The 26,467-nt window shown below is 42.2% G+C and overlaps 4 protein-coding genes across 4 annotated transcripts in view; 2 read left to right on the forward strand and 2 right to left on the reverse strand.

Annotated features, from left to right (window-relative positions):
* LOC126564894 (immunoglobulin-binding protein 1) overlaps positions 1-26,467 on the reverse strand; it is a 526,173-nt gene that overhangs the window by 334,480 nt on the left and 165,226 nt on the right. The window lies entirely within an intron of this gene.
* LOC126564281 (actin-binding protein WASF2) overlaps positions 1-26,467 on the reverse strand; it is a 501,777-nt gene that overhangs the window by 159,252 nt on the left and 316,058 nt on the right. The window lies entirely within an intron of this gene.
* The window catches only part of LOC126565762 (mucin-5AC), a 128,138-nt gene that overhangs the window by 56,750 nt on the left and 44,921 nt on the right, over positions 1-26,467 (forward strand). The window lies entirely within an intron of this gene.
* On the forward strand, positions 10,689-11,685 carry LOC126565210 (integumentary mucin A.1-like). The gene is made up of 3 exons (XM_050222366.1): positions 10,689-10,740; positions 10,803-11,483; positions 11,552-11,685. Exons 1-3 carry the CDS (start codon positions 10,689-10,691, stop codon positions 11,683-11,685), a joined length of 867 nt encoding a protein of 288 aa, XP_050078323.1.

The following is a 26,467-nucleotide window of genomic DNA, read 5'->3' on the forward strand; positions in this document are numbered from 1 at the left end:
ACCGGAGAAGCGGGTGAAGGTATTGACTTATTTATTTTATTACTATTTCCATCAAATGACCATCGAATGCAACGACCCCCTTGCCATACGCGAGCAAGTCACGCTCGTCACGAACCAACGGACGTCGGGTTGTTGTTTTTCTTATTTTATCTTATTCTCGTTTCTTACTATTGCCTTTTTTCGGTAATTCACGTCTAATACCGTCGCGGGCTGGTCGGAATTGAATTTTAATCTGTCACCGTTTTGTGAGTTTGTTCGACGATCTGCTGTGCGGTAGTGACCCGGTTAGGGTGGGTCCCCGTGCTGGGTAGGCAAATGCAGGCGTCCAAGTGCACGTGCCAAACGGTCGACTGTTTCGGACGGGGCACGTACACACTGGGCTCACCACTGGTTCGGTCGCGTCGAGCATAATTTAATGACCATATGAGCGGCTTTAATTGGACTTTATTCCACCACAATAAGGTTGCGCTTTTGGGCCGGCTGCGGTGTGGCTGTGCACCGCAGACTGTCTCGTGCAACATGAATAAAACTAAACGCCATCTCGTCCGATTTCTCGGGCACAGGTGGTCAGTTGTGGTTGATGAAGGAGTTTGGTAGTTTTTTTTTTTCTTCTCTCAAAGTCCTACCAAGACTCGGTCTTCGGGTAAGGTTGTTTGACCATACAGTACAGTGTGTCACAGCCTGCAAGGAGAAAGGCACTGGTGGTGATCGCTCTGGGTTCAATTAAATTAAACCGGGTTGTTATTAACCGAATATTTATCAGATGAAGTACACTGCACGCGAAAAACAAGACCGCGAAGAGTGATAGAAATTATGGGCGAATGAATGAGAGAACTGCACGGTTGCACTCTTTATGGTTGACACGCTGGTTACGCACACGCACATGATCTGAAGGAGCTGGCTGCGGGCAACTCGAATGATGTAATCAACCAGCCAGACGCTGGCGAAGGAACACGGTGAAGGTGTTGAATGCAGGGCACGAAAAAGGAAAATGAGACCTGGCCGAGGATTTTTATCGGGTGTGAAGAAAAAGAAATGGAACAGCGGGAAGCATAGCAAAAGTTGTGGCTAGGCAGTCGTGTCTTGCCACCCTGTAACCGGTGATGGATTAAAAATTTTGAGGGTTAGAAATCAATGCCAGTGTCTGGTTATTGGGAGAATGTTTAATTTTCTTAATTGACAGGCCATCATCGCGCTCAGGGCTTGAGGTGAAAACGTGAAGAAATACAATCTTTTGGATAAAGATTTGATTTAAGTTGAAGGTTTATTGATTCTTGGCACAGTTTTCTTATATTACTTTCAGTATTCTGCACCATAGTTTTATACTTTTAATTGATCTTAGACGTTGTCTTATCCTTTAAATCTATTCCATACACAATACATAATAAAAATCTTGTTAGTTAGGCCTTCTGTAATGGAAGTACGGTAGCATATCGAGATTGTATCGAGATTGGTAAGGCTCGAAAGTGTAGATCAGATATTTCAACTAAGTCATCATTTTAGTCAGTCATCAAGCGTTTGAATAGCATTAATTCTAGACTTGGAATTGAAGAAATAAATTGTAACAGATCATAAAAAAAAGATGAGAGGCAAAAAAATACTGTCAATAGAATTGGATAATTGAATTTGAGTATTGGAGGTAACTTAAGTTTGCTAGTCAGTGAAGTCAGCTTCATCGTTAATCTTTGCTGATCGTGGAAATCGGACCAGAATTCTATTGTATCCTTGTGAATTTTTGAGCTCTTGCAGGCGTTTCCTCAGATGGACTGGACATCTTTTTGAGTATTTTGGATGAATCTTCAACAGAATCTGAATTTCAACTATAGAACATGTGTGGCAGATTAGCTCAATCGAATACATGAGTTAAGTTTGTACCGTAATAAAATAAATGACCATTTTCTAAATCAAGCAAAAAACAAAATCCAACTTTGGCAATTTATTCTTCAAAATAACCCATATCGTAACTCATGGATTTCACTAGTCTGATCCAATCCACTGTTATGCAGCGCTTCTCGAAAATTGACTTTGCCTATCGTCACTATATTTAAAACCAAATAATTTGCCGCTTTTGTTTGCAATATGATCAAATACTCTTCCAGCAGCATCATCCCCCTACAAAACATTCACGATGATAATTTACCATTTTTCGTAACCAAGCGTACAGTTTCCCATAATTTGAGCGGTGTGTTTTTATTTTTCTATTACCCCTTTTGATGATTTCCCTACATCGTTTTGCACGCATCGGCCTCATCACAAAAGAGATAATGCACGGCGTTGGCATATGTACCTCGATCTTGCGACTCTGCCCAATTATGTTGCACCCTGTTAAATAACACATATTCGCACACTGCCACAGGTGCATATGGTTATGAAGACATTTTTTGCCCCTTTTCCCACCCAACGAACGAGTGTGGTGGAAATTTTGCCACACTGCCAGTGAGTGGAAACATATATTTTCCAGCTTTAATTTTCCCACCTACCAAATAGCTAAATGGTAAGCGTGAGCGCTTTGTTAGCGTACAGCAGGTTGGCGCACCGTTGCTTGGTGCTCCCGTTCCATCGTTGCAAACGGCGATCAAATAAAAATAAATCAGAGCTGCAAAAACGTGGTTCCCACCGACGATAAGATAGACGGATGATCTAGGAAAAAGTGAGAATGGAAAGAAGGACAGAAAAAAACCGACTTTGCTACCGTCTACGAAGATTGCCACCCATTGAAAAATGCTAGCACGACAGACTTATTTTTCCCGTCCCTCCGGTACGCATTCCGAGACAGGTTGATGAATGAATGGTTTTGTGGAGCTGGTAAGGGAAGAAGGAGTCGCATTTAGCTGGTACATTTTTCATTAAAAATAAAACTGCATTCCAGTGCAGTAGTTCAAAGCAGGAAGTAAAGGTGGTGAAACTGGTGAAGAAATGTATTCTTTTCAACGATCAAATTCGAGCAGAAAACGATTTTTCGCAGCCCATTTTCTAGGAATGTACGGTTGAAAGGGTTTGTACGGGTTAGGTTTTGTTGATTTAGGTGTTATGGCACGTTTTCAACGTCACTGCCCTTACATTCAATGGAAGCGGTTTAGATCTGAGCTATTCAGGAATTTTACCGTTTCTTCTTTGCTTTTAAAAACATATTTCGTTCAAAATTTATTGTTAGTGTAAGGTGAAAAACTTCAAAAATTTTAACTCCCAGCTATATAATTTAAAATGAAAGCAGATCAAGCAGTTGAAAATATTTGAACACAAAAAGGGGGGGTAAAAAAGAGCAGAAAATAAGCAGAATTTTTGCACGCTAGAAATGTAACTTTTGTAATTGTAACAATTGTACACGACACGTATAACAAAAGACTGTGATAGCTATTCGTTTGATTTTTTAAAGCCTTTTGGTTTGGGAGGATTTGGGCGTTAAAAAGAATTTTTATTTTAAAAAAATTAATTTATTTCTCACAATCTTAAGCAACAACTTTTCAAACAAATGCCAATTTAGGGTCATCCGCTAATCGCACAAAACGATCTTTTTTTCTGCTGCTGAAAAAAAAACATTAATTTTCAAACCACCAACTGCACCAAATTGCGCTGCCAATTTTAGCCTTCTGAACCGATAATTTCATTACTTTGCCAGCTTCCTTTCGGCAGTGTAATTACGCATTATGCAGCCCAGAGGGAAACGCCTAACGAGTTCGACCTTGCTCGAATTTCGCCCTCCCCAAAATTACCGCCAGATTGTCTTAAGCGACCGAACAATGTCACTGTAAGAGTATGCCCTCGGGGGCATGAAGGCGTTTCTTGGTGTGGTTCCCAACAGTTGACCGCTGCAACTTGGTGCTTGTCGTTTGGTGGAGACAAAACGATATGTTGTGCTGTTCTTGTTCAACGTTTTGATCGTTTAACCCAATTTTAATTAATGATAGATGGACAAAGTTTAATGGGTCACCTTCGCTATGTACAGTGCCATTTGCGTTGTTTTCTCACGGTTATTATTTTGAAGTATTGTTTTTATTGAAATAAGTTTTACTTTAGAAAAGAACGAAATGTGTAGTTGAATTTAAACAAAACGAGCTTTGTCTATTGGTTAACCTGCACGATCACTGGTATAACTGATCCGATCACATTGCTTCGTTACGTTACATCATTACACCAATGTATCGAAATAGATCAGACAAAAGGAAAACTAAAAAACGAAACAAACAGTCCCACACCAACCCAAATTCACTGTCAGCTTTCACACACTGCGGCTGTCAAAAATCAAGTTTAAGAACCTTACCTATGCTCGATTGAGGTTGCCGCAATGAGTGTAATGGAGCAAAAAAAAAAAAGAAAGAAAAACACAGCACCACATCCATTAAATGAACGAATATGTTCACCGTAGCTTCTGGTGGTAGACTGGCCCACCTCCAGCCCAACCGTCCCCTAAACAGCTAGGGAAAGGTGCCGTCATTTGCCGACTTAGTGACAGCATCGATCTGAGCAATCGATTTCGAAGGTGTTGCCGCGGTGTGACCCGGTAAATGTGTGTCGCGTACATGTCGCCGCTGTTCGGCTGCCGACGACGGCTTTGGCAACCTGAAATGAAGATAAATTTCAAGGCGGCAACATAAATCCTACACAGCCACTTTTTTTTTTGTATTTGTATCTATTTGTGATCTTTTTTTCTGCTTCGTCAGTCGAGCACATAGGGAGCACACACATAGTCACTGTCACTAATGAGTCATAATGTGATGTACGCGGCGACCTGCTGATGCTACTCGCACATTAGCGCCTGTCGAAGGGGTTTTGAAGCGTTTTGTGCCCGAGCCAGACGAGTGCATTTCACAAGAACGCCGGGTGACACTTGCCGTTTCGCAGACTGGTCTTTGTCGAACGTTCAACGGTCAAAGGTGCGGTCGGTACGCTGGTCTCGAGAATTGACGGGAATGTCGGGTCTCGATTGCGAAAAGAAAAGGCGCTAAATGTGCAGGAGAAATAATAAATCGGACCAGTCGGGCTCGCACTTGGCGCGGACCATTCTCATGCCCGGTGCATGAGGAATGTGAAAGCTTGTAGGTGTTGTTCGTGTCTATAGCGTGAATATGAGCCCGTGAGTGGCCTTGCGGCTGGCACTACCAGTTTTATCTGGGGCAAATGTGTTTTAATCACGTTATTTTGTTACTTTTTTATTTATTTGCTTGAAGTGAACTGTGTGCATATAGTCAGAGCTTGTAGATTCATTGAGAGTAGTTTTAGCAAGAGCGTTATTGAATTTGTTCATAGATATTTTATGAAAATAAAACTTAAGAAATAGAAGTTAAATGAATTTAAATCATCAGAGAAAAGCAAAACAAAAAAGGAACCACATAACAAAATGATAGCAATAAAATAAACAAAAAAAAGCACATTAAATTCTCCTTCGCGATGTGCTAACCGGACTATAAAACATCCCTAAATAAAAATAATGACCACCATCTTGTCGGTTGCAAAAAAAGGCACACGATTAGTGTGCGAGCAATAAAAACGCTCTGCGGAGCGACCATTAAATCAACGAGCAAAAAAACCGTTTGATATCGTCAACACGTTTTGCCTCTAATGTCGAACATCTTCTGAGCATAACAGTTTAAGCGATTTTTGCCACCGGTATTACGTTCGGTCGTCATTTGTTGGATTTTTTTGTGTGTTTTTGCAGCTATTAGAGAGCTCTAAAAGAACTACTTCTGGAAAAGGATCTTTCAGGTAGCAGGAGCTTGAAATTAATTTTCAGAGGAAACTAAATATTCAAAATGGAAACTAAAACCAAATATGCTAAGAATGTGTTAATTATTTCCCAATCATTCTCTATACAACAAACAACCCTCGTTGGAATTAAGCGCCTAATACGCTAGCTCTTCGTCAACCCAAAAACTACCGAAAGTGATCGACAGGCCATAAATCCCACACACCCTGGCCTTGATGCGTGTTTGTTTAGCACGCACCGGAAACTGCTTCCAGTGCCAGTGCCAGCCAAATTTGTCTCCTGCATCACCTCTGATTTTGCAACTCAAATTAATTCCAGCTTGTCCGGCTGTTTTTATGCTTCTGACGCGAAAGTCACTCAACACCAACACCGTGGCTGGTAATATGATGCGCTGTTGAACTTGTCTAGTCGGTCATTCGAGTCTTTCGTTTAATACCGGAATGGACGTTTGTCGTGCGTTTGCACAGCGTTTTTGGATGAATGATCTAACAAATCAGTGACACACGTCACTAACAGGGCGGTTGCCGATTGCCAAATCACCAACGAAACAAAGGGCAAACTAGTGGTTAATGATCTTGCAGGCGCTTACCAGAAAGACATCTGGAACATTTTACTTCGCATTTGTCATCGATCAAACTCGTTGTTGCTTTACTTTCAAGACGCTTGGGAAAGAGTGACCTAAAACATTCTTAAATTACTCGTCAGCATCTGGAATGCCACCAGTTTCGTGACATGAGAAAGTCTCGCTGGGCAAAATAGAGAGGGGAAAAAAATCACCCACAGACAGACAGAAATTAAAAGCAGGAAATTGGTAAAAGAAGTATAACATGTGCATTTCATTGCGCAATCAACTGTTTGATGAAGCAGAGCGTAAGGAGAAAACACTGCCAACGATAGTAACGAATGCCGAAGTCATCAAACGCCGCTCGCAATCGAACGATAAGCGGAGTGAGGGATTTAATAGAAAATTGATCATCGTACACTCGTCGTCGGCTGTCAAAACGCAACCAGTGCGATGAAAATTTTATGCGAAAATAATTCCCGTCTACTTTTTTGCTAGTAAAGCATGAGTGGATTAAGAGTGTTTTCTCTGGATGATTGTGAAGTTCACGTCAACATGCAATCGCGCCACAGATGAAAAGATAAAAGGTAAAGACTATCGGCACCTGTCTTAAGGAAGTGAAGCTAAGCAATAGCATGTTTTGCTGTGGCTGTACTAGCCGGAAAAAAAATAATGAAAAATGGATTATGAAATGTTCCTAAGGGAATTGAGCATATTATGACAAGGAATTTTATCTTTCTTTTGAGGCACGTTACTTCGTCTGTTTTTTTTTCCTTTCCATGTTTCTTCTCACTCATCTTCCACTTTTTCTCTGGCACTAAACGTTATAAAGATCCTACAGGTTCACTGTTCTGGCTGCCTTAAATTAAATTATTCGTAGCTGAATAGTCATTCCAGCGAATGGGGAAACTGTACGGAAGGGATATGACAACCGTTTCTTCGTGTAAGTTCCTAGTGTGATTATTTCATTTTTACTAAAAGCGTAGTTATGGCTATATGTAGTTTCATAATTTCATAATTTGGTTTATTGAATGAAGGACCATAAGCCCTGTTCGATAGCGTAAAAGCATGTTAAGAATAAAAACGAAAATTACAGCTTTAACTTAGGTGAAGGGCTTCATACATTTACCTTAGATCTATTTAAAAGAATAAAATGAGAAATAAATAATAACTAGAATATTATAGGAGCGGCCAAGTTGCGTAGGGAACAACGGCGCTTGTCTTCAAACGGCAGGATCGGGGATCATATCCCATCCTGACCGTACTCCCCATAGTGAGGACTGACTATCCAACTACGTGGTATCACAGCAAGTCTTGAAAGCCATTCGATGGCTGGCGTGACCTAAGAAGGTCGTTGAACCAAGTAGGAGAAAAATATTGTAAATCAAAAGAGGAGAAAACTCAAATTTTAGCTGAAAAATTATTTAAAAAACGAATCCAAATGCTCGATCCACATTTGATGGATGTAGTTTGATGGTTTGATGGATGGTTTACATTAAATTTATCATATTTTAAGCAAAACTAACAGCCTTACATCAAATAACAGAGAGAAAATGACTTGTCACAGTTAATTATAAATAAATAAATAAATACATAAATCACAACAAATTGGTTTCACAACATTCGCCATAAATTGCAAAAAAAAACGTATGCAGATTAACTATAACTACGCAAAGAACTTCGTGTAGCTAAATGCAAACTAAAATATTTAAATTATTTTGCTGCTTTGAAATGAATATTATTATTTTGCACAGTGTTTGCTATAATGTAAGAGTTGAACAGAAATATAAATAAAAAAATTCCGTTAAAATTTATCCCAACTTTACTGACATTAGCCGAGAGTGACGTTCCCAGGTCACTGAGGGCAAGAAAGTGCCAATACCACCGTATCAAGATCACTGTCTGTTTCGATTATCTAAGATGAAAGTGAAAAACAATTGATTTCGAATTCCATTGTCACCTCAATGTGCTCTTCTCGCCCATTCCACCTCGCTCCCACACCGACATCTTCGTCTCAAAGTCAAACTATTGCGCCACAGGAAATACAATTCCGTGCACCGGAAGTGTTCTGCCTTCCCACCACAGCAAACTGTGAGCGATAGTAACGACGACAAAAACCTTCCAAGCACGAAGAACAATGCGGGCGAGAAATCAAATTTTAATGCACGGAACAACGATGGCACCACGACGGTGACAAAAAAAAAACCGGCACCCCCGTGAACCGAAAGCAATACGCAATCGATCGAGCATTCACCATCGTTTGTTGGTCCGTTTTTCTGGTGGTTATACTGAACCCATTAGCCATTCGGTAATCTGTGCAGTTGCGTGACCACCGCCGGGACAGAAGAGCATCCACTCTGCCGCGGCTCATTTAACTTGCCCCCTGGCTTCGATTGGTGGAATAATCGATTTCCACTTCAATTTGGTAATTCGTTTTGGCACTCCAGCATCCTCACCTTTTCCTCTCCCGCGCATCAATACACCGACCGACCGATGGAAGGTCACGTTCGCGCTGTCCTCGATCTTCGCGATCCATCGTTGGAATGTATTCCACCAAGATTCGTTTTCCATTTCGTACGACCGGCGATCTCTCCTGAGGCTCCTCCGTTCTTTGCTCGAACAGCTTTTAGCCGGCATCACGGTGGCAACAGCCGCGAATGTGCATTCCGGTGGAAAATCTTCCGTCCGAAGGAAAAGCTAATGGAAAGTGTCGAAAGCGAGAAGGCCAAAAACGCGCCACCGCTAGCGATGGCTCGTTAGTAGAGCTTCATTGAGGTGCAGATTCTTCACGCTAAATAGCTCCCCAGTTTCTAGACTGGTTTTCCACATTTCGACGCAATTTCGCTTTCCCGTCCTCGCACCTTGCAGATCGTCTTCAGCTTGAAACAGGCCGCTTGTTTGCTAAATGGTTTATTGCAAAACGAGGGCCCTCATAAAAAGGGCCAGTAGAGACCGGTGAGCCATTCGCAGCTGTTGCTACACTTTCTTTTTCGGTCGATCGGCATCTTCACGCGAAACAAAAGTGAAAAACAACAAATCACCAACAAGATCCACCCAGCTGTGTTTTTGCTTCCTCAACCCGGTCTCGGGTTTTCGGTTGCATCGGGTAGCGGCCACACTGGCACTGGAACTTTCCCTTTTGTTCCGGGAAAATCGAGATCCGCCGCACGAGATTCGCTCGTTCTGTATGACTGGCTGCAGAAGTTTATCCAACATCAGACCACTCACTCGAACCGGGGGCTTAAGGGACACAGATGAATACGGCGGTTCCAGATCTCCCGGTAGCCCTACGGTGCATTAACTTCCTGTCGTCGCTTTGTCTCGTGCATCTCGTATCTCAGAATTGGCCCGGAACATTATGATCGCATTAGAGTGGCGGTTGGCCCGCAAACTTGGCGCTGGAACTGGAGCGAACTGTCAGATTGCCGGGCGTCAGGTAATGGACTTTCAGGCAATTGTAATCAGTTGTCATGCGCTCAGCGAACCACTTGAAAGGAAGGCCTTTTTTCCTGGAGGCCTTCTCCGCGTTTGCGGTGCAGGGAGTGAAATCTGCTTCGAATGGGAAAATGGTGTACACACGGCAACGGCAGTTCCCGACACTCCCGTCAACATCAGCGAGCTGATGTCAGGAAACGGTAATTTATCACGTGGTACTTTAGAAATGAACGATAATTGAATTTCCACCATGACCACGCCGGGATGCTGGGATGCGGTAATCCGGCCCACCGCAGCTCATGGATGTGTCATGGCAGGCAGGCAGCAGCAGTCTGTCGTCGCGGCATCCGACAAGCGAAAGATCAACGGGCTGACAGATTGTGAGGAGCGAACTGTTTTATAATTGGTCGCCGTGTGCGAGAGGCGCTATGATGTGAGGTGAAAGTGGTCGATATTTTTGCCAAGTTTCGCCCAAGCGGTCGGGACAGCGCAGGTCATTAGGGAAGATGATCAGCTAATTGAATGGGACATTGCTTGGCGTTGCAGGAATGTTAAAGTAGCATTAAATTAATGTCATTACTCGATACATTTTGCGCAAGCGCACAACAAGCGAGTAGAATTGACCGGAACTCTCTTGTCTGTCAAGCTCATAAGACTATCTGCTTTAGGAAATCTGTCTTCATGATTCCAAAATCCCCGCCAGCTCATCGTCACATGATGGACAGAAATTGGCGCAATTCTCTGATAGTAAACGAGGAATCACCGTTCAATTAATCGGATGCCCTTTCGTTCGAACTCATCGATAATTTACATACGATGAAGAAATCGTCCACTGATGAATGTCTCTTGCTTCCGTATTATCTAACCAGTGATAAGACAAGACAATGCTATAAACCAAGTCTCTCCCGCGGAGCAGCGCATCAGTGTGAATCTATCAGTTAAGAGTTAGGGTTCGTTTGTTCAGTGTTTTGCATATTCAGAATCAAAATGGCTAGAATCGTCACAATAGGAATTGTAATAGTGCTATGTCTAGGAACAGGTAAACCCTCTACAGTGGCATTTTTGTGAATTGCTCTAGAACCTTTTGGTTCTTACTTTTAGTGCACTCTCAATTGGTTTGCTATCAGTGCGATGATTGTGAGCTTCAGCAAGAAATCCCAGTCGTTTGCGGAGACATTGACTTCACCACCACAAGTCCACCGGACACAACCTGCCCGACCTGTGCTCCGGAACCAACGCTTCCTACTACGCCCGAATGGACAACTTCCACTCCCGACACTACCTGTCCCACCTGTGAACCAACAATCCCCACAACTCCCATCCCAACAACTTCCACACCCGAAACAACATGTCCCACGTGCGCTCCAACCCTTCCCACCACACCCATACCGACCACGTCAACTCCCATCCCGACGACGGCAACACCTGAGACCACGTGTCCTACCTGTGCACCAACACTGCCAACCTCTCCCATACCAACCACATCCACCCCGGTCGAAACTTCCACCCCAGACACAACCTGTCCGACGTGTGCTCCTACCCTGCCCACCACACCACAGCTTACCACCTCGACACCGTTGGCAACCACGACGCTGCCACCTCCAACCTTACCGAACTGTCCCGCCGGATGTTGTCCTTGCTTTGGAGCACGCTCCACGTCCATCTTTACGATGGCAGCACGTGCCTCTAAGAATGCGCTGATGGATGAGCTCGAAGAGGACATCCGTTCACCGCGTCAGCTTCCACTTCCGATCTACGTGTGCTACACCACGGAACGATTTGGTGAGCCAACGCTTACATGGCGCGCGATTTCAAATCAGCAAACTCATCCCCGATCTTCTCTATTACAGTGAGCAATCGTCGCGTGATCAGTCGCGGTTGTACGAAGCGACAGCAGTCACTAACCGACACCTGCACCCAGCTCAACGGTGGACAAACGTACGAGCAGTGTTCACTCTGCTCGTGGCAGCTGTGCAACCGATAGGAATGGAGGTCATAGTCACCTATTGTGCCGGTGTATCTCTCCCATTATTGTGCTCTTATTGTGCGCTTCGGTTCATTGAGAGGCGCAGATCATCAATCATGATGATAGCTGCCACCAGTTGCTGCTAGAAGCTTCCCCATCTCAAGCGGAAGTATATCGAAATAAAGCAAACTCTATGATAAGCATTCAAATGTTGCGTGCGTTGAGTGAGTCAGACAGAGGGAGAGAGGGGGTGCACACTTGGCGCCATAGATAAAGCGCTGCGATTAGGTCCCAAAACCAAAACATTGCATTACTGTTGCGACATTGTGATCTGTTCGATTGCGATAAAAATAGACACCTGGAGTGTCTGGGCTGGAAATATTATGTGATGTGTCCTTCAGGCGCTGAATTTATGCCACCTTGTCGTGAAGCGATAACCTGATGATCACTTTCAATGTGGGTAAAGTTCAATTACTTAGAATAAGCATTCCGGACCTACCTCAAATGCAGTATTATTCGTTTGTTTGGCGATTTCTTAGACCTCACTGCGCCAATTTTCTCATTCACTCCCAAAGAAAAGGAGATCGCAAATGGGGTCGAAATCACGAAAACCTAGCGAACATGTCTCGGCAAACCCGTCGAAAGGCGATTTATTCCCAACGCCATATTTGTAACGCCTGCAGCACCTCTCGATTTGGGCTGCTCGTAAGAAAGAAGGCCCGTGTTCCGTATTCTCCTTCTATATTGGTGTCCATCGCGACGGTGTCTGCGCGACACATGCACTTGCCTCGGGAGGGAAACCAGTTAGCTTCCCTAATGCATCCCATAATTTCAACCCTTTCCCTACAAATCTCTATTTGCCTCCCACAACACCCCTCCACCCGGTGGTCCACTCAGCGCGCATTATGTAATAAACGATCTGATTAATTTGATGTCGTGCACGGTTCGGTTCCCGCGTCGGTTTGGTTGCTCGCATTTTTGTTTTGCCTTTCTTTCATGCTTGTCTCCGGCTTCCTTTCGTACGGAGCCAAACACCAGGGCCAGTGCACCGCGGTTCGGACCTTATTTATGGTCATGTGTGATGCTTTATGACACGGTCGCGTTCGCGAACCACGAGCACGAAGCAGCTCGCGGCATCTCGGGGCAACTGCATGGCCCGCCGATTGCGATCGACGTGCACTGGACGTCGAAAAATGGGACCCCAAATGGAGAAAGGGTATAGAAGGGAGGTGCGAATACCCTCGCGTACGATTTGCATAACAATAAATTGCAGTTTGCTCTATAAGCTGCAGCTAGCTTGCGGTCGACAGTAGAAGGAAAGTCTGTTCTGCACGCTAGAATCACGCGCGCGGAATCTCAGCGTGCGGAAAGATGAAATTAGGGTGCATTAGGGTGAAGGAGGAAAAATGGGATGGAATGTCCGTTTGGTTTTGATGGTGCTTTCACTTTCTGTCGTAATTCGTGCGTTTTTTCCTCGGTGGGAAAATAAAGAAAAGTAACTGCGTTTCTAAGGAGAGCAAAAGGACAGCTCAGATAAGTTCCCATTTTAACGGATCAAATCGATTTTCGGTTTTTTAAATCCAAATCTTAATGAGACGTACAGCAACATCAGGCAGTTATTAATGAACCAATATTCTCTGGGAAAATTTTCATTGAAAGCTCGTATGTGTATCCTTTGAAAATTTCCATCATTTCATGTATGTTTTATGTATTTTATGTACACACAAAATATTACACAGGAAATTTAACAGATAGGACAATACGGCACTGGACCGTCATTATTAATTATAAATAAAAATTTAACAGATAGGTTTGCTCTAAGAATTTTGAAAGAAAGTGAACCTCAGAAACTGTTGACAAAAATAAGGCCTTACAGCTTGATGGGTTACAGCTTGAAGGGGCCCGGTGGTTTTGGCGACAGCGGTCTTCAAACGGCAGGACCGGGGCTCAAATCCCATCCGGACCGTCCCCCCGTAGTGAGTACTGACTAACCAAGTACGTGGTAGCGGCAGTCTAGTAAGCCATTTCGATGGCCGGCCATGACCTTAGTGGTCGTTGGGCCAAGAAGAAAAAGCTTCATGGTTATTGGTAACAAATGTTGATTATCCGGTAAAGAATTTTCTAAATATTTCAGAGCAAGTCATTTATTTGACAACCCTTCAAAAAACATTACTCTTCTGACATCCTTCCGACTAAGAGTGCATTGCGTCGTCTTTGAGATGCTGCACTCAGAATTAACTCATTGCAGCAGCGATCATTTTGCCTAACCACAGTCAGAGGATCTTATGGAATCAAAGAGCAAATACTGTTAGTCGAGCTGAAATCAAGTAAAACATTTATTTGTTCAACAGTCCCTACCGAAGGTCGCCGATACTTTACGAAGTAGCTCCCTGGAATAGGTGATAAAGGGAGTTTTTGCTCGAATTCTTAAATCATCCAATATAATCTGACAAATTGTCCTTCTCACATTTCAAGCAGCATTTACCGTTTAGTGCCTAGCTAACCGTACAGGTCATATTAAACTATTGATAATATCAAACTCAAATGAAGTAGAAAAAAATCATACCGTCATCGTAGCTGGTTGGCTTAAGTTTAGTCGACAAGCCATTCAATCAGCTAAGATTGAAAAAAGGTCATTTAAAAGGACGAAAAATAAACCGGGACCTCTCCCGCATACATGAAAATGCCCGAGCCAGACATTCGCAAACCCCTTTAGCGATCACAAGCTAAACGATTTCACTGTCTTAGATCACGTTGCAGCAAAAAAAGGGAAGAAACGAAAGCAAAAGTGATCGCTAAAAATTAACTCACTTTCAAAGAATACCATTGTTTTTTTATTTTTGCGAATGTGCCGTTGCCGGCCGTGTTCGGCAAAAGGGAGCAAACTTTCTTAAACCACGAAAGATAGACACCCTTTTACACCAGTTTTCCGTACCACTTGGGAACCAACCTGCACCACATGGGAACAACCATCAGCGGGTGGAGAATAAATGCAAAAAAAAGGCACACATTGCGGGAGGTCATTTAGCCCTGGTCTCGCGAGGGTGGGGGTAGTTTTGCGAAAAATAAATACACATATCTATCTCTCACGGTGGACGCGGCGTAGCAATTCGGTCGCAAAATTGGACGACGCTTTGCTCACCCCTGCCCGTTTTGCCCCATTTACCTGCCGTTGCGGGAGTTATGTAATGGGAGAAAAGAAATTACCACCAGCGGGGTGTTCATATATTTCTACCGGCCGCACAAAGAGACCCCTTTCATGTGCACGAGCGACCGCCAGATCACGGAGCAGGTATCGTTGAAGTTGATTGTCCTGCAAGCATTGGCTGGTAGTCCCGGGTTATTGTTTCTGCCCGTTTCTTGAATCGCCCCACCAGTCCAGTGTCCATTTCGGAGCAGCGCAATATTATTAGTATCTTTATTTCGTCTTAATTCTTTCGGTTGCTCCGGTTTTTTCTTTTTGTGTGTAATGCTTTGGGGGCCTCCGAGATCGTGACGCGTTCGAAATATGTGTCAGCTGGAGGTGAATGTGCCTGCGGAGTGTGCATTACTACTCTATGCAGGCACTTCGTAGACAAGGCGCAGAGAGAAAGAGAGATGTGTGTGCTTTTTATGATGGCGCTAATGTGGCCGTTTGTCAAGAGTTGTGAGCTCCGTCCGTACCGCGCAATTTGTCGGGTGGTCTTAGAAAGCCCGAGCCGTACTGTTAAGTGCAGGTCATCGGGAAATGGTAGACCGGTTATAGTGTATGCCGGGCACACATACTTTTGCGTTCTAGCAGTTGCTGGTGGCGTTTTGTTTAATTTTAAATTTATGAAGCCGAAAGCTTATTCTGCAATTCAACTTTGACTCCAAATAATACAATTCATGTGGCTTAATGTAACCAGCCAACCTAAGCCAACAGTGAAAGTACTAGCTTAATTTTAAATTGTCATCAAAACATCTTAAAATTTCTCTCAAATTTCACACCTCATAAACTTATCTTCACGACAGCAACTCCACGCTCAAGCACCATATTAATCAATTTTTTTTTCGTCTGCCTAATCGCATAATAATCGGTCAAACAAGCACCGAAAATCAACAAGATAATGAATTATTCAACATAAGCCGACCCCACAAAGGAACTGGTGGCAGGCTACGACAACCGAAAAAGAAAGAGTAAATAAATACAGCTTCCCCAAACAAGATTGTCAACAGCACAAATGTCGTAAAAGAGAGAATAAAAAAAAAAGCGGCGTAGCGAAAGATTCACACGCTGTGCCATCTTCAGCGCGTGTGGCGGCAAGATAAAGCACAGCACACACACACACGCCCGAATGATGTTCGCGTGCCGGGTTCCCGTGCGCTTCTTCAACCACCTTCCGAACCCCCAAAAAAAGACATGTGCAAGCGTGAACATGCGCAAACGCCACCCATAAAAGTGACCGTGGCGTGAGCAGCGGGATGGTCTGTTTTTGGCTCGGCCCTGGCTCGGTCATCCTCAACCAACGGACCAAATATATGGTAACGGAGAAATAAAATAAGATATAAAAAAAGCACACGGCATCGAGCGGATCGTCTTCGGCCACGGTTGGGGTGCGATCTTACCGTCGTTCAACACGTACACACTAAGACGAGCCCTCGACGAAGGAGGTTTTTTTTTGCTTAATCGAATTGTCGACACCTTTTGAGATGTTTTTTCCTCGTTTTGTTTGTTAATCTTTGGGAGATGCGACGAATCGTTCGTAGGTGAATGAAGATGCTTGCTGATGATGATGATTGAAAAAGATGAATGAAACATCCGGATAATTTACATACAGGTTGTAGGTTTTGGGGGTGAGGGAGGAAGATCTGATCAGTTGATGGTTTTCAAATGTGTTGATCGTTTTGCTCGCGTCTAGATCGATTAAGACGTTCCATTAGACATCATTTATGTGCGATAAGATTTGGACATTTGAATAATGGGAAGCGATATGGCTACTGTGACATATGATACCCACATCTCGCCTTAAATAACATTATCAATGATAATCTAGGGATGGTCATGACACAAGACAAGACCGTAGTTTAAATCGCATCCAAATGCTTCTCCTGTCGTTAAAACTGGGGAAGGCAGGTTGGCATTTTCGACCCTAGAAGGTCTTATGGGATAAGAAGAATCTAGTTTATAGGCGGTTGATGATTGATTGTTTATGGCCACTATATAATTGTGTTTTATTTGAACGAATAAAACATTCCTAGAAGAATGATTATCTCCACTAAATCAGCTAGATAACGAAAACCAAAAAGCTAGTTTAAAACAAAATGTAATTTAAAGTCTAACTTTAGGGATGATTTCTTAATTTACTTTACACAAACAAGAGTCCTTAACTGGTCATCAAACTCTGAGTGGATAAATGGATTTGGATGTAAGCAAACCTCCGATATGACCACATCAAGTGAACTACAAACTACAATAACACAACAAGATTTAAAAACAATTCATAACGGTTCTAATTTTAATATCCAAAAATAAATAACAAATTTAATAAAAATATTAAACAAAACTTCAATTAATTCAATTCTGACGTGCCTTGAATAGCATTTGTGGGGTCTTCTTAAATTTATTTTATCCTAAATCTTTATTTTATTCATGAAGACCGGCTAGACCGTATTGCTTAACTAACTCTAATCATATGTAAGATTATAATTAAGAGCAATGAAGATTCGTTATTTTTTGGTAATAACTCTCGAATAAGCATTAAAGCAAATTCGTAAAATAATCTTATAACCTCCGCCCTGCTAAAATATAGGTCAATTTACTTGGGTGCATGTCATTTACCCGATCCTCTTGCACAGACAACCCGATCGACCTCATCTTTATCTTTCACCAGCTTTGAACCGTTTGCAATTTATCGTAATTTTTCGTCACCACCGTCGTTTTTTTTTTCTTGTGCTTTTCTCCACCATCAAAGTTCCACTACAAACCAGTGCTAGATGACAACCGCTTGCCCGTGCTAGCTATTCATCCAAGAGTTTCTACCACTGCTTCCGACTGTTTCGCCATATGAATGTGTAGAAAACGTCACTACAGCCGTCCAACAGACAGACGACGGTGGTAGCAATGGCTTTGCCCTCGAGAGAAAGAAACGTGAATTTGTTACGCTTCTTTACAGCGTTGGTCTCTTTTTGGGGTTGTCCCAGCGTCACAAGACTTTGCTCTGTAAGACCTGTTTCATCGATCGGCATAGCAAAGCCACAAGACCAAGACTGGTTTACGGTGCATACACACACATGGTGGATAGGAGCTAGCTCTATTTTTCCTCCCAGTATGTGTCGGTCTTGTCTGGTGAATTTTGGGCCCAAGTACGCCGATGGCCTCCAGCACACTTACCCACTGGCCAACATCACACGCCCGGTAGAAAGGGAATGTGTGTGTCACCGCGTTTTCCGTTCATAATTTATCGCCTCCCGAACGGTAGAAGGTGGTGCCGTTCCGTTTGCTCTACACTAGGTAGTGCTGCGTGTATTCCAGGGATTGCATAATATTATACTTATGCTGAACCCAATCCTTTACCGAACGTGGTCAACAGCACGTCGAAGTAGTTGCAAGCATCAATGAATTTCAAGTGTAGTTGAGTTTAAGCGCAGAGAACCACTGGAGCACCGAAACTGGAGCATTTCACTTGGTGAATTTATTAAGCTTTGGTGTCTCCGGTCCAAACCGGAGATCCTTGAGAGGATAACTGGCAGCCACGGGAGAGAGAACATGCCAGTGTAGGCATAGCGTGGAATAACTACTCTTTAGATCGCATCTTGTCGGTAGACGATGATAATGATCCAGATCTAGATCGTGAAAAACGATCGTAACTTTTGCACGCGTCCTGATGCAAGATCTCGAGAAGAAAATCACAAAAAGCGTTTGCTCGGTGACACTTTCATTGCTTTGCAACCTTTACAACTCATCTTCCCACACAAAAAATCCCACATTTATGGTGCCTAAAGTTGCTTGTTTTCTCTTCGGTTGAATGTTTAATTAATGTCTGTCTGTTAGCCTAGTTGCTGTACGGAAAGAGGGCAACATATGGAATTAAATGGTATAGCTGGCTTACTACCTTGGTTCGCGAACTGCTTTCGGAATGTCTTTGCGTCAATGGGATTAAAATGGATTAAATGGCTGCTGAGCATATCGTTGCGTTTGCGTTGAAAATCGGTTAAACATTGATTTTCAACCTCAAGCTTTAACATTGATTGATCAGCATTCATTATTGGGTGAAATGTAATCGAGGAGGTTTCTCGCTTGCCGAAGCGTTGAAATCTTTCCCTTATTGCACAATATTTCACGTTTCGAAATGGGTTTTTATTATTTTTATTTACAATTGAATATGACGGTCCAGTGCCGTATTGTCAGTTTTATTATTTTTGTTAATATTATTTATTCAAAATTGCCACATTTTTCTGTTTTGTAATAAACACGCTGTATTACTTTAATAACAGAAAATAAATTTGAAAGATACGCTTACGCTTTTGTCTCACCAGAAGAAATAAATCAAATACAATATCGCTTTTCCAGTTGTTATCCACTTATACGATTCTCGACGCAAGACAAACCACAGTTTACAGGCTTCCGTACCGTAGATGGAGGTGTATTTTGATCTTGCATTGTCAAAAATGTCGACCATCTTAACCTGTTGTTATTGTAAAGCATTTGACAAATGAGCAACCTGCCACCCGCCCTGTCCGAGATTGTTAGCTTCACAAAGGAATCTGTATTATCCCGGTTCAAGAGGTCACTTCTTCCTCTTTGGCAGGGGAAGTCGGTCCTAGCTAACTGCTTACTGCCCATCAAAAAATGTACGGCAGACAAATAATTAATCATCTTCACCTGCCTCACTGCGAGACAGGCGTAGAAAATATGAAAACAACAACAAACACGAAAAGAAGTTGTGTCTTATCGAATACGAGCCAAAACGGAATTAGTAGCTGCAATCAGTCATCAGTTTTTTTTTTTTGAGAAATGTTGACGGATATTGAACACGGTCCGTTTGCTCAAAAACAACCCAGTGATTAATGGAGTGAAAGTAAAATAATCTCAAACAGATGTTCAAGAAGCGCTGGTAAACGTTGTATGCTGCTGTTGGGAAGAAACAGTATTACTTTAGTTATGTTTTGTATGATTTTTTATGAGAACTTTATAAATTCATTTACACTTTGACATCGTCTAAAGCGCAGCCATAAATTGACATCATTTTTGTTATCTGATCTGATCACGTTCTTTTTAAACAAAACAAACAATTTTTCCTACTAATTTCGATAGTGGCGCTTGTGCCCACTGATTGATGACCGAATTATGCTAATTGCTTGTCGTCTTCTTTACTGTTTACTTTCAGGTAATTACACGCGAGCGTCTCCAAAGTGTGATATAATAAATCCTCCATCGATGTCGATAAGTGGTGTAGTCAGCTGTCGGCTTAATTAAGCCATCGTGGTTTGGTGTTGTTTTCGGGGGTTTTACTACTTATACCACAGTACCGTAAGTTGACCATCGATCGGTGGCGATTTAAGCATGCAAGAGGCAAATGAAATGTGCTTGAAAATGGGAGAAAAAGATGCATTGCAACGGAGGGAAAAAAGCTCTCGAAGCTCGAATGTAGCTCTCCGGTGCGAATATTGGTTAATTGATTCGATCTTCGTGACATTGTGCTTGGGATACGAGCGGGACGAAAACTATTTTCTTGACTTTCTGTCACGAAAGAGGTCGTTTGGTAAGAAGTGGTTATTTACAGCAGCTCATAATCAATTGATTGGTTGTCGTTTTATCCAGAAGATATGTTCATTAAGAGAAATGGTGGTAGAAAACAAAAAAAAAACACCTTAAAATAAAGCACAAATAATTTAAAATTATTGATGAGAATATTTGCAGATAAACTTTTCTACAAGAGATTATGGAAGTAAACCTTCACAAAAAGCTAGGAAACTAAAAAAAGATATTCTCTGTAAAGGGTTTTCTAATCATAGTTAAAATAGCAAATTCACACTGATATTAAAAGAATGTAATGCGTCTTTCCATAATATATTGTACTTAACTAGGCTAGGCTTCCACATCTTCTAATCCAGTGAAATCACGATAAATAGGCCATACCACCACGAAATTAAATATTTCCCTTGCAACGTAAATGAGTGGCGTCTTTCATACCTGGTCTTCATTGAACTCAACATTTGCTTTCCATTTTCATTAGCAATGAACTTTTGCTTCTCCCTTGGCTTCAAGGATATCAATTTCACAATGTGCTGCTATTAAACGCTACCGCTATTTCGCCAATTCCAAAGCACCCTCGATAAAAATCTATGCCACTCCACAAGTCGGTGCGCTTTTGCCCGACCCAAGTGCATCAAACGCCAAGCGCCAACCACAAAGCGGAAGTGTCAAAGTCAATAGCAGGCTTAGCAAACGCGTTGGTAATAGACATTCCACCCTCGCGCACGTGCAGAAGAAAAGCAACAACAGAAATCCCACTCCGAAACAATAAGTCACTTGCCTTACGGTTCGAAGGGAATCTAATACTTTCAACCTTTTGCCGTCCATATCCCGAGATCATACAATCTCCTTCCCTTACTGCCTAGCGGAAGGTGACTATTAGCGGCATAGGATGTGGGAAGCTTTATTGCAGTACGGTACAGACCACCGACCAGACTTGAGTCGACTGACCAGCGCACAACTAAGCGATCGTTGGAAAATTGGCTGCAATGCGGAACTGTAGCGTGCGAGAGAGGAAAAGCAATAAAACGCAAGTGCCAGTTTGAATGTGACGCTACGGTCAAGACGCGAAGAATAGTGCCGTGGAGGAAGTGAAAACAAAAACACCCCCAAACGCCACCAATCTACGGCATTACTGCAAAAAACATCAGATCTTGACATTCGCGTGAGCTTTACCTTTCGATTATGGTAATGAATTTAAACGATCTTTCGTAGTCGCACCGACGATGATGATGGTGCCCGATAATGCTTGTTCCTTCCGTTGGGTGGGCAAGAAGAATCGGTGGAATTGCTCGATGGGACCATAATTTCGTCTCTTGAAGGGTCTGTAAACTGTAACAGAGTTGTTGCAATTACAATGCACTGCTGCATCCATCTAACAACGCAATGATGATGATGCTGGCAGTGCAATGGTGAGTGCACTTGGTGTTCGTGAAAGGCCGAAAGGATCTGGCAGCTCGTCGATGCTTTATTTCCTTCGGGCTTTCCTTTCTGCATAAACGGTGGCTCAGACGAGCGAGCTTATGTGTGTTGCTAGACCTAGACCATCTCGTATCTGATTGCTATCTCTTCGACGATTTGAAATCGTTCGTTGGAATCTTGAAAATTAATCGATGCGATTTGATCGGTTTAAATCGATTTGTTACATGCGGTTTAGTAAGACAGTGGCTGCTGGTTGATCGATATCGCAAATCTATCAATAATTTAACTTTCAGTAAGCAGGTGCTTTTAGTAAACATTATTTCTTGATCATTTTATTTCAAGGAGCTGTTTGAATTTTTAGCTAAGCCCGTGAGCTAGGCGGAAATTCGAGGATATTTGACCTGCAATCAATTAATTTGTTTCCATAATCCATCAGAGCATTGTGATCTGAAGTCATCGAAAAATTGTAAAATTCGTTGGATATCCACACCTTGTTTTTATGTAATAACATCACTGCCAATTAAAAAGAGCAAAAAAGCAAATCAACACCGAAAAGCTTATGAACTACTCCAGCACTTGGCGTAAAATACTATGTAATATTACGCTTAACAAAATATAAATGTTGAATATTTATATAATGTACTTTCCAACGATAACTTTAGCATGCCCAAGAATGTAGTTGATTACTTAATATTCAAAATTAACTTCAACATTCTCTAGCTAAATCAAAATTATCCTTAACCCACATTACATCCAACGCTATCCAAAGCTTATCAAAGCCGGTTGACATCACACAAAAAATAGGGCAACACAAGAGCTGATAAATAACTTATCCTTGCATAAACCCGTACAATCCATTAAGATCGTTACCAACTCGTAGCAATTTCGTGCAAGGTCTGCACCGGCCAATAAATTATACACCCCTTGCAAACCAGGCTGATGATCGAAACCGTTGCTTTTCGTGCTACATTTCTCTCTTAATTCGAAACCTCAATTACAGCCCACCCGCTTAACACATACGAACACCAAGCTGCGGATCGAAATCAACCGAAACAAGCTCGAGATTTCGTAATCATATCTCTACCACCGCCGTGCGTATATTCTCGCACACTTGATAAAGGAGAGAAAACAAAACGAGTTGTTAAACATGGTGTTTTTTAATCGTGCCTCCTCAATCTCACTCCAAAACTCATATGCACCCGCATACTTTGGCTTCAGGTCTACCGAAAGCACGTAAATCGATCCCCAAAATTTTCACGTCACAATGCATGCCAACCACCAAAGTGACCACCCCGGGTGAAAGGTGTTTAGCAACATTTTGTCTGTTCACCGGTGTACTCGTACAACAACCAAAACTGTCGATGTTTTTGTCCAAAAAAAAAAAAAACCGCGAACCCAAGATGAACATTCGTTTACTTATTTTTCTTCACTTTCCTTTACGTCGGCGGATGACAGCCAACATGGGTGCTGGTTTCGGGGAAAGGGCTTGACTCAATTACAAGGGCACAAGTATTCACCGCCAAAGCTCGAGCTTGAACAGGACGGTCGAAATTGACACAGTCCGCTTTAGGTCGCAAACCTGTACGTAGACGCGCCCCTGGATGCACTTGCACTTGCAATTTTGTGCCCTGGTCCTTTCACTTTTTTGTGGCGTAAGCGAGTGAAAACAATGGAAAAAAGTCCTTGGATGAGTCCAGGAAGCGAACATTTTTTGTAAGGCTTAATTGTACGCTCTTTTGGTAGTTTCCTGCCATGCGGCAATCACTCGGTTCCCACGAAATATGCTCATGAACAATCATGAACTAGTTTTCAAAAAATCTGTTACAAATAAACTTAATAAAAATGCATATTATTTTGTGCACGTAATCAACGAGCAATAGTGAAAGCTTTCAGTGACAGATTTAAGAGAATTGCAAACGATACTCACACTCAATAAAATAAGGAATAATTTAGTAGATTATGGCAGCATGGGAATCAGCAAATGGATTCCGCCTTAAGATAATTGATGAACGCTATCGAAATAAATAACAATGACATCCTTTCACCATTCCGTAAAAATTATTGACATTATTCTAGCTCTTTGGTTCATAGCTTGTTTCATCAGATTCAAGTTTATGTTTTTGTTTATGTATAATTGAATATGACGGCCCAGTGCCGTATTGTCCATTGTATATGTTTTTGTTATAAACATATTTGTTATCTTTTTTTAAAGCTTTGTGTTGATTTCAGACGTGTTGATGTGTGAAATCTATGTACTCATAAGTACAGCTTTTACAATAACCCAGCTGACCCTTACAACAGTTTGAAAGTAATGCAAAGGAATCTAAATGACCTAAACAATAAAAATTAATAAATGTTATCAAAGATTGTATTTCATTGTCTAACGTACTTTTGCTTTGTTTTCATCGGAGTGGTAGACCAAGTATCAGAATCGATATTTATTGATCTTCAACTCCATCTTAAAATGAAAACCTTAGACGAAATATCGGTTTGCATATAAAAATCATTCGTCATGGTGTTTATTACCGTACCCCTTTGAAACGACTGCACCGATTTGTATGGTATTTTTGTTCCTTCATGATGTTAGATTGTATTTGAGCTAAATTTATTTTATTTTTTTTCAAATGTACAACAAAACCTTTACTTTTTCTTTCTATTTACGTCAATTCCATTGAGCCACTGCCACCCAGCAAAACCCTTTCCGTCACGTAATAAACATTCCATGCTTTGCCGAACAACCAATGCCAGTCCCACCCGACAAAGGTCAATCACCGCCAGTGCCAGTGCATTGTTCTCGGCACGTGTTTGCACTACGCACCCAGTGCTTCCCACCTTTCTACGCTCCTTCGGGAACAAATCATCGCACGATCAATCCACACATTCACCTCGTCGCAATGATGCAGCATAAAAAAATCCCCCAGCGTAGCATAAAGCGCATCGATGCAGTTCACGAGCGGAAATGGCAGCGGATTAGTGGTGCTATTAATCTTTCTAAGCGAAAATGTATGTATGTCGACTCGACACTCTGGTGGATGCTTTGATGCAGTTCAGTCTCATTAACGAAGTGAAAGACTCTATCGCGGGTGAAACAACCTCTCCTTCGGCGTTTGGAACTAGCGTACAAAATGAACACAAATCGTCTAAATGGCTGCCGATTGGGATCAGCTTGTTGTTCGAACTGCACCACCAGCACCTTGAAATCAGTTCCAAGTGTGTGGTCGACTGATGGACTATGCATGCTGACAAGCACGCTCGAAGTACGCTGAAGAACACGTTTATGATGTATTATTAAAACTAGGCAGCTCGTTTAAGAGCTACCCAACAGGTGACTGGAGAAGATTTGATGGACTTTTGGTGCTTAAAATCATACGTTGCCCGATGAGTACAAATTATTACACACACCTCGGCTTGGTGTCTTAAGGACCATCAGAGCAATTTATTTTAAACGCCTTTCAATTTTCAACATTTTATTCGATTATTCGAAAGGATGATTTATACCGCAAGGTTGAACAAAACACATCAATTTGGTTTAAAAAAAGGCTCGACATAAAAAGATGTGCCGCTGACAAAAAACCCCCCATCAACAGCTATCATCACATCGCCTAGGATAATCAATTATAAGGATGGCAATTTAAAGCAAAACAACGAGAAACATTCATACGAACATATAATCCCGATCGCATCATATGAGCCTTATGACCCACTCGTAAAGAATCACCGAGCTTTTCATGAGCCAACCAGTCTCATCCCTTTTGTAACTACCGTTTATCGAGCGTCACGCGATCAAAACTATCCTGCGTGTTGTACTTACTGAGCATCAAAGCTTCATAGGGCAACTCTCATGAAGTAGCTAGCGATTCGGCTGATAAACAAAACCGGAGAGGAACGGCCTGGAACGGTGAGAGTATTTATGAGATCGTAAAGGAAATTGCTAGTACAAAAAGCATACTTTTTTCTTCGAGCATTGTGGTAGGACAAGCGGTAATGCTATGTTGAAGGATCATTCTTGTGCCCCGACGGCGCTCAACGATCGACAGGAACCATGTGAAGTATCGTAAATCGAGACAGGTGTGCAACAGATGAATAGGACATATTATTATCCGATTATAAACGCACTCCCGCAACATGATGGCTTGTTAGGTAATACATTCGACGAGCAATAACAAAAACTCCAGCCAGCCTAGATGCCTAGATAGCTGTCTAAGCAAAAGCGAAAAAGTAAAATATTATCAAAAGCTTTTTAATATTTTCTTCTAGATTTACTACCACACTGTTTACTGTTTCCTGTGTTTCAATTGCATCTCGGAATGTATCCGTTTGCGATTGGTTTTGCATCTGCCATATGCGCTGGGTCCAATCTATCCATGCACAAGGCACAACTCACACGGATCGGTACGAAAAATTAGAATCAGTTAATGTTAGAGCCCGTACAGCTCGTACGCAAAAGAAAAACTCTTAAATTATTGCAAAAGGTTGTGTTTAAACATTCGCTCTGCATCGTGAATCATTTCCCATTTTTGCTAACCATACACACAAACACTTAAGGTACCTTTTTTGTGAGGGAAAATTGCAGCCCTTTTGCTGCGTATACGTCAAACATAAAACAGTCTCCACCTAAAGAAATGCACTACCCTTCCAGTTCCGTGCCTCGGTCGGGTCTCT

The sequence above is a fragment of the Anopheles maculipalpis genome, chromosome 3RL (assembly GCF_943734695.1).
Source record: "Anopheles maculipalpis chromosome 3RL, idAnoMacuDA_375_x, whole genome shotgun sequence".
NCBI lineage: Eukaryota > Metazoa > Arthropoda > Insecta > Diptera > Culicidae > Anopheles > Anopheles maculipalpis.

Bases quoted from the DNA above. Each gene is read 5' to 3' on its own strand.
- LOC126565210 (XM_050222366.1), top strand. From the start codon at position 10,689: ATGGCTAGAATCGTCACAATAGGAATTGTAATAGTGCTATGTCTAGGA. The intron at 10,741-10,802 runs GTAAACCCTCTA...TCTTACTTTTAG, and splicing joins AGTGCTATGTCTAGGAACAG to TGCACTCTCAATTGGTTTGC. The intron at 11,484-11,551 runs GTGAGCCAACGC...TCTCTATTACAG, and splicing joins CTACACCACGGAACGATTTG to TGAGCAATCGTCGCGTGATC.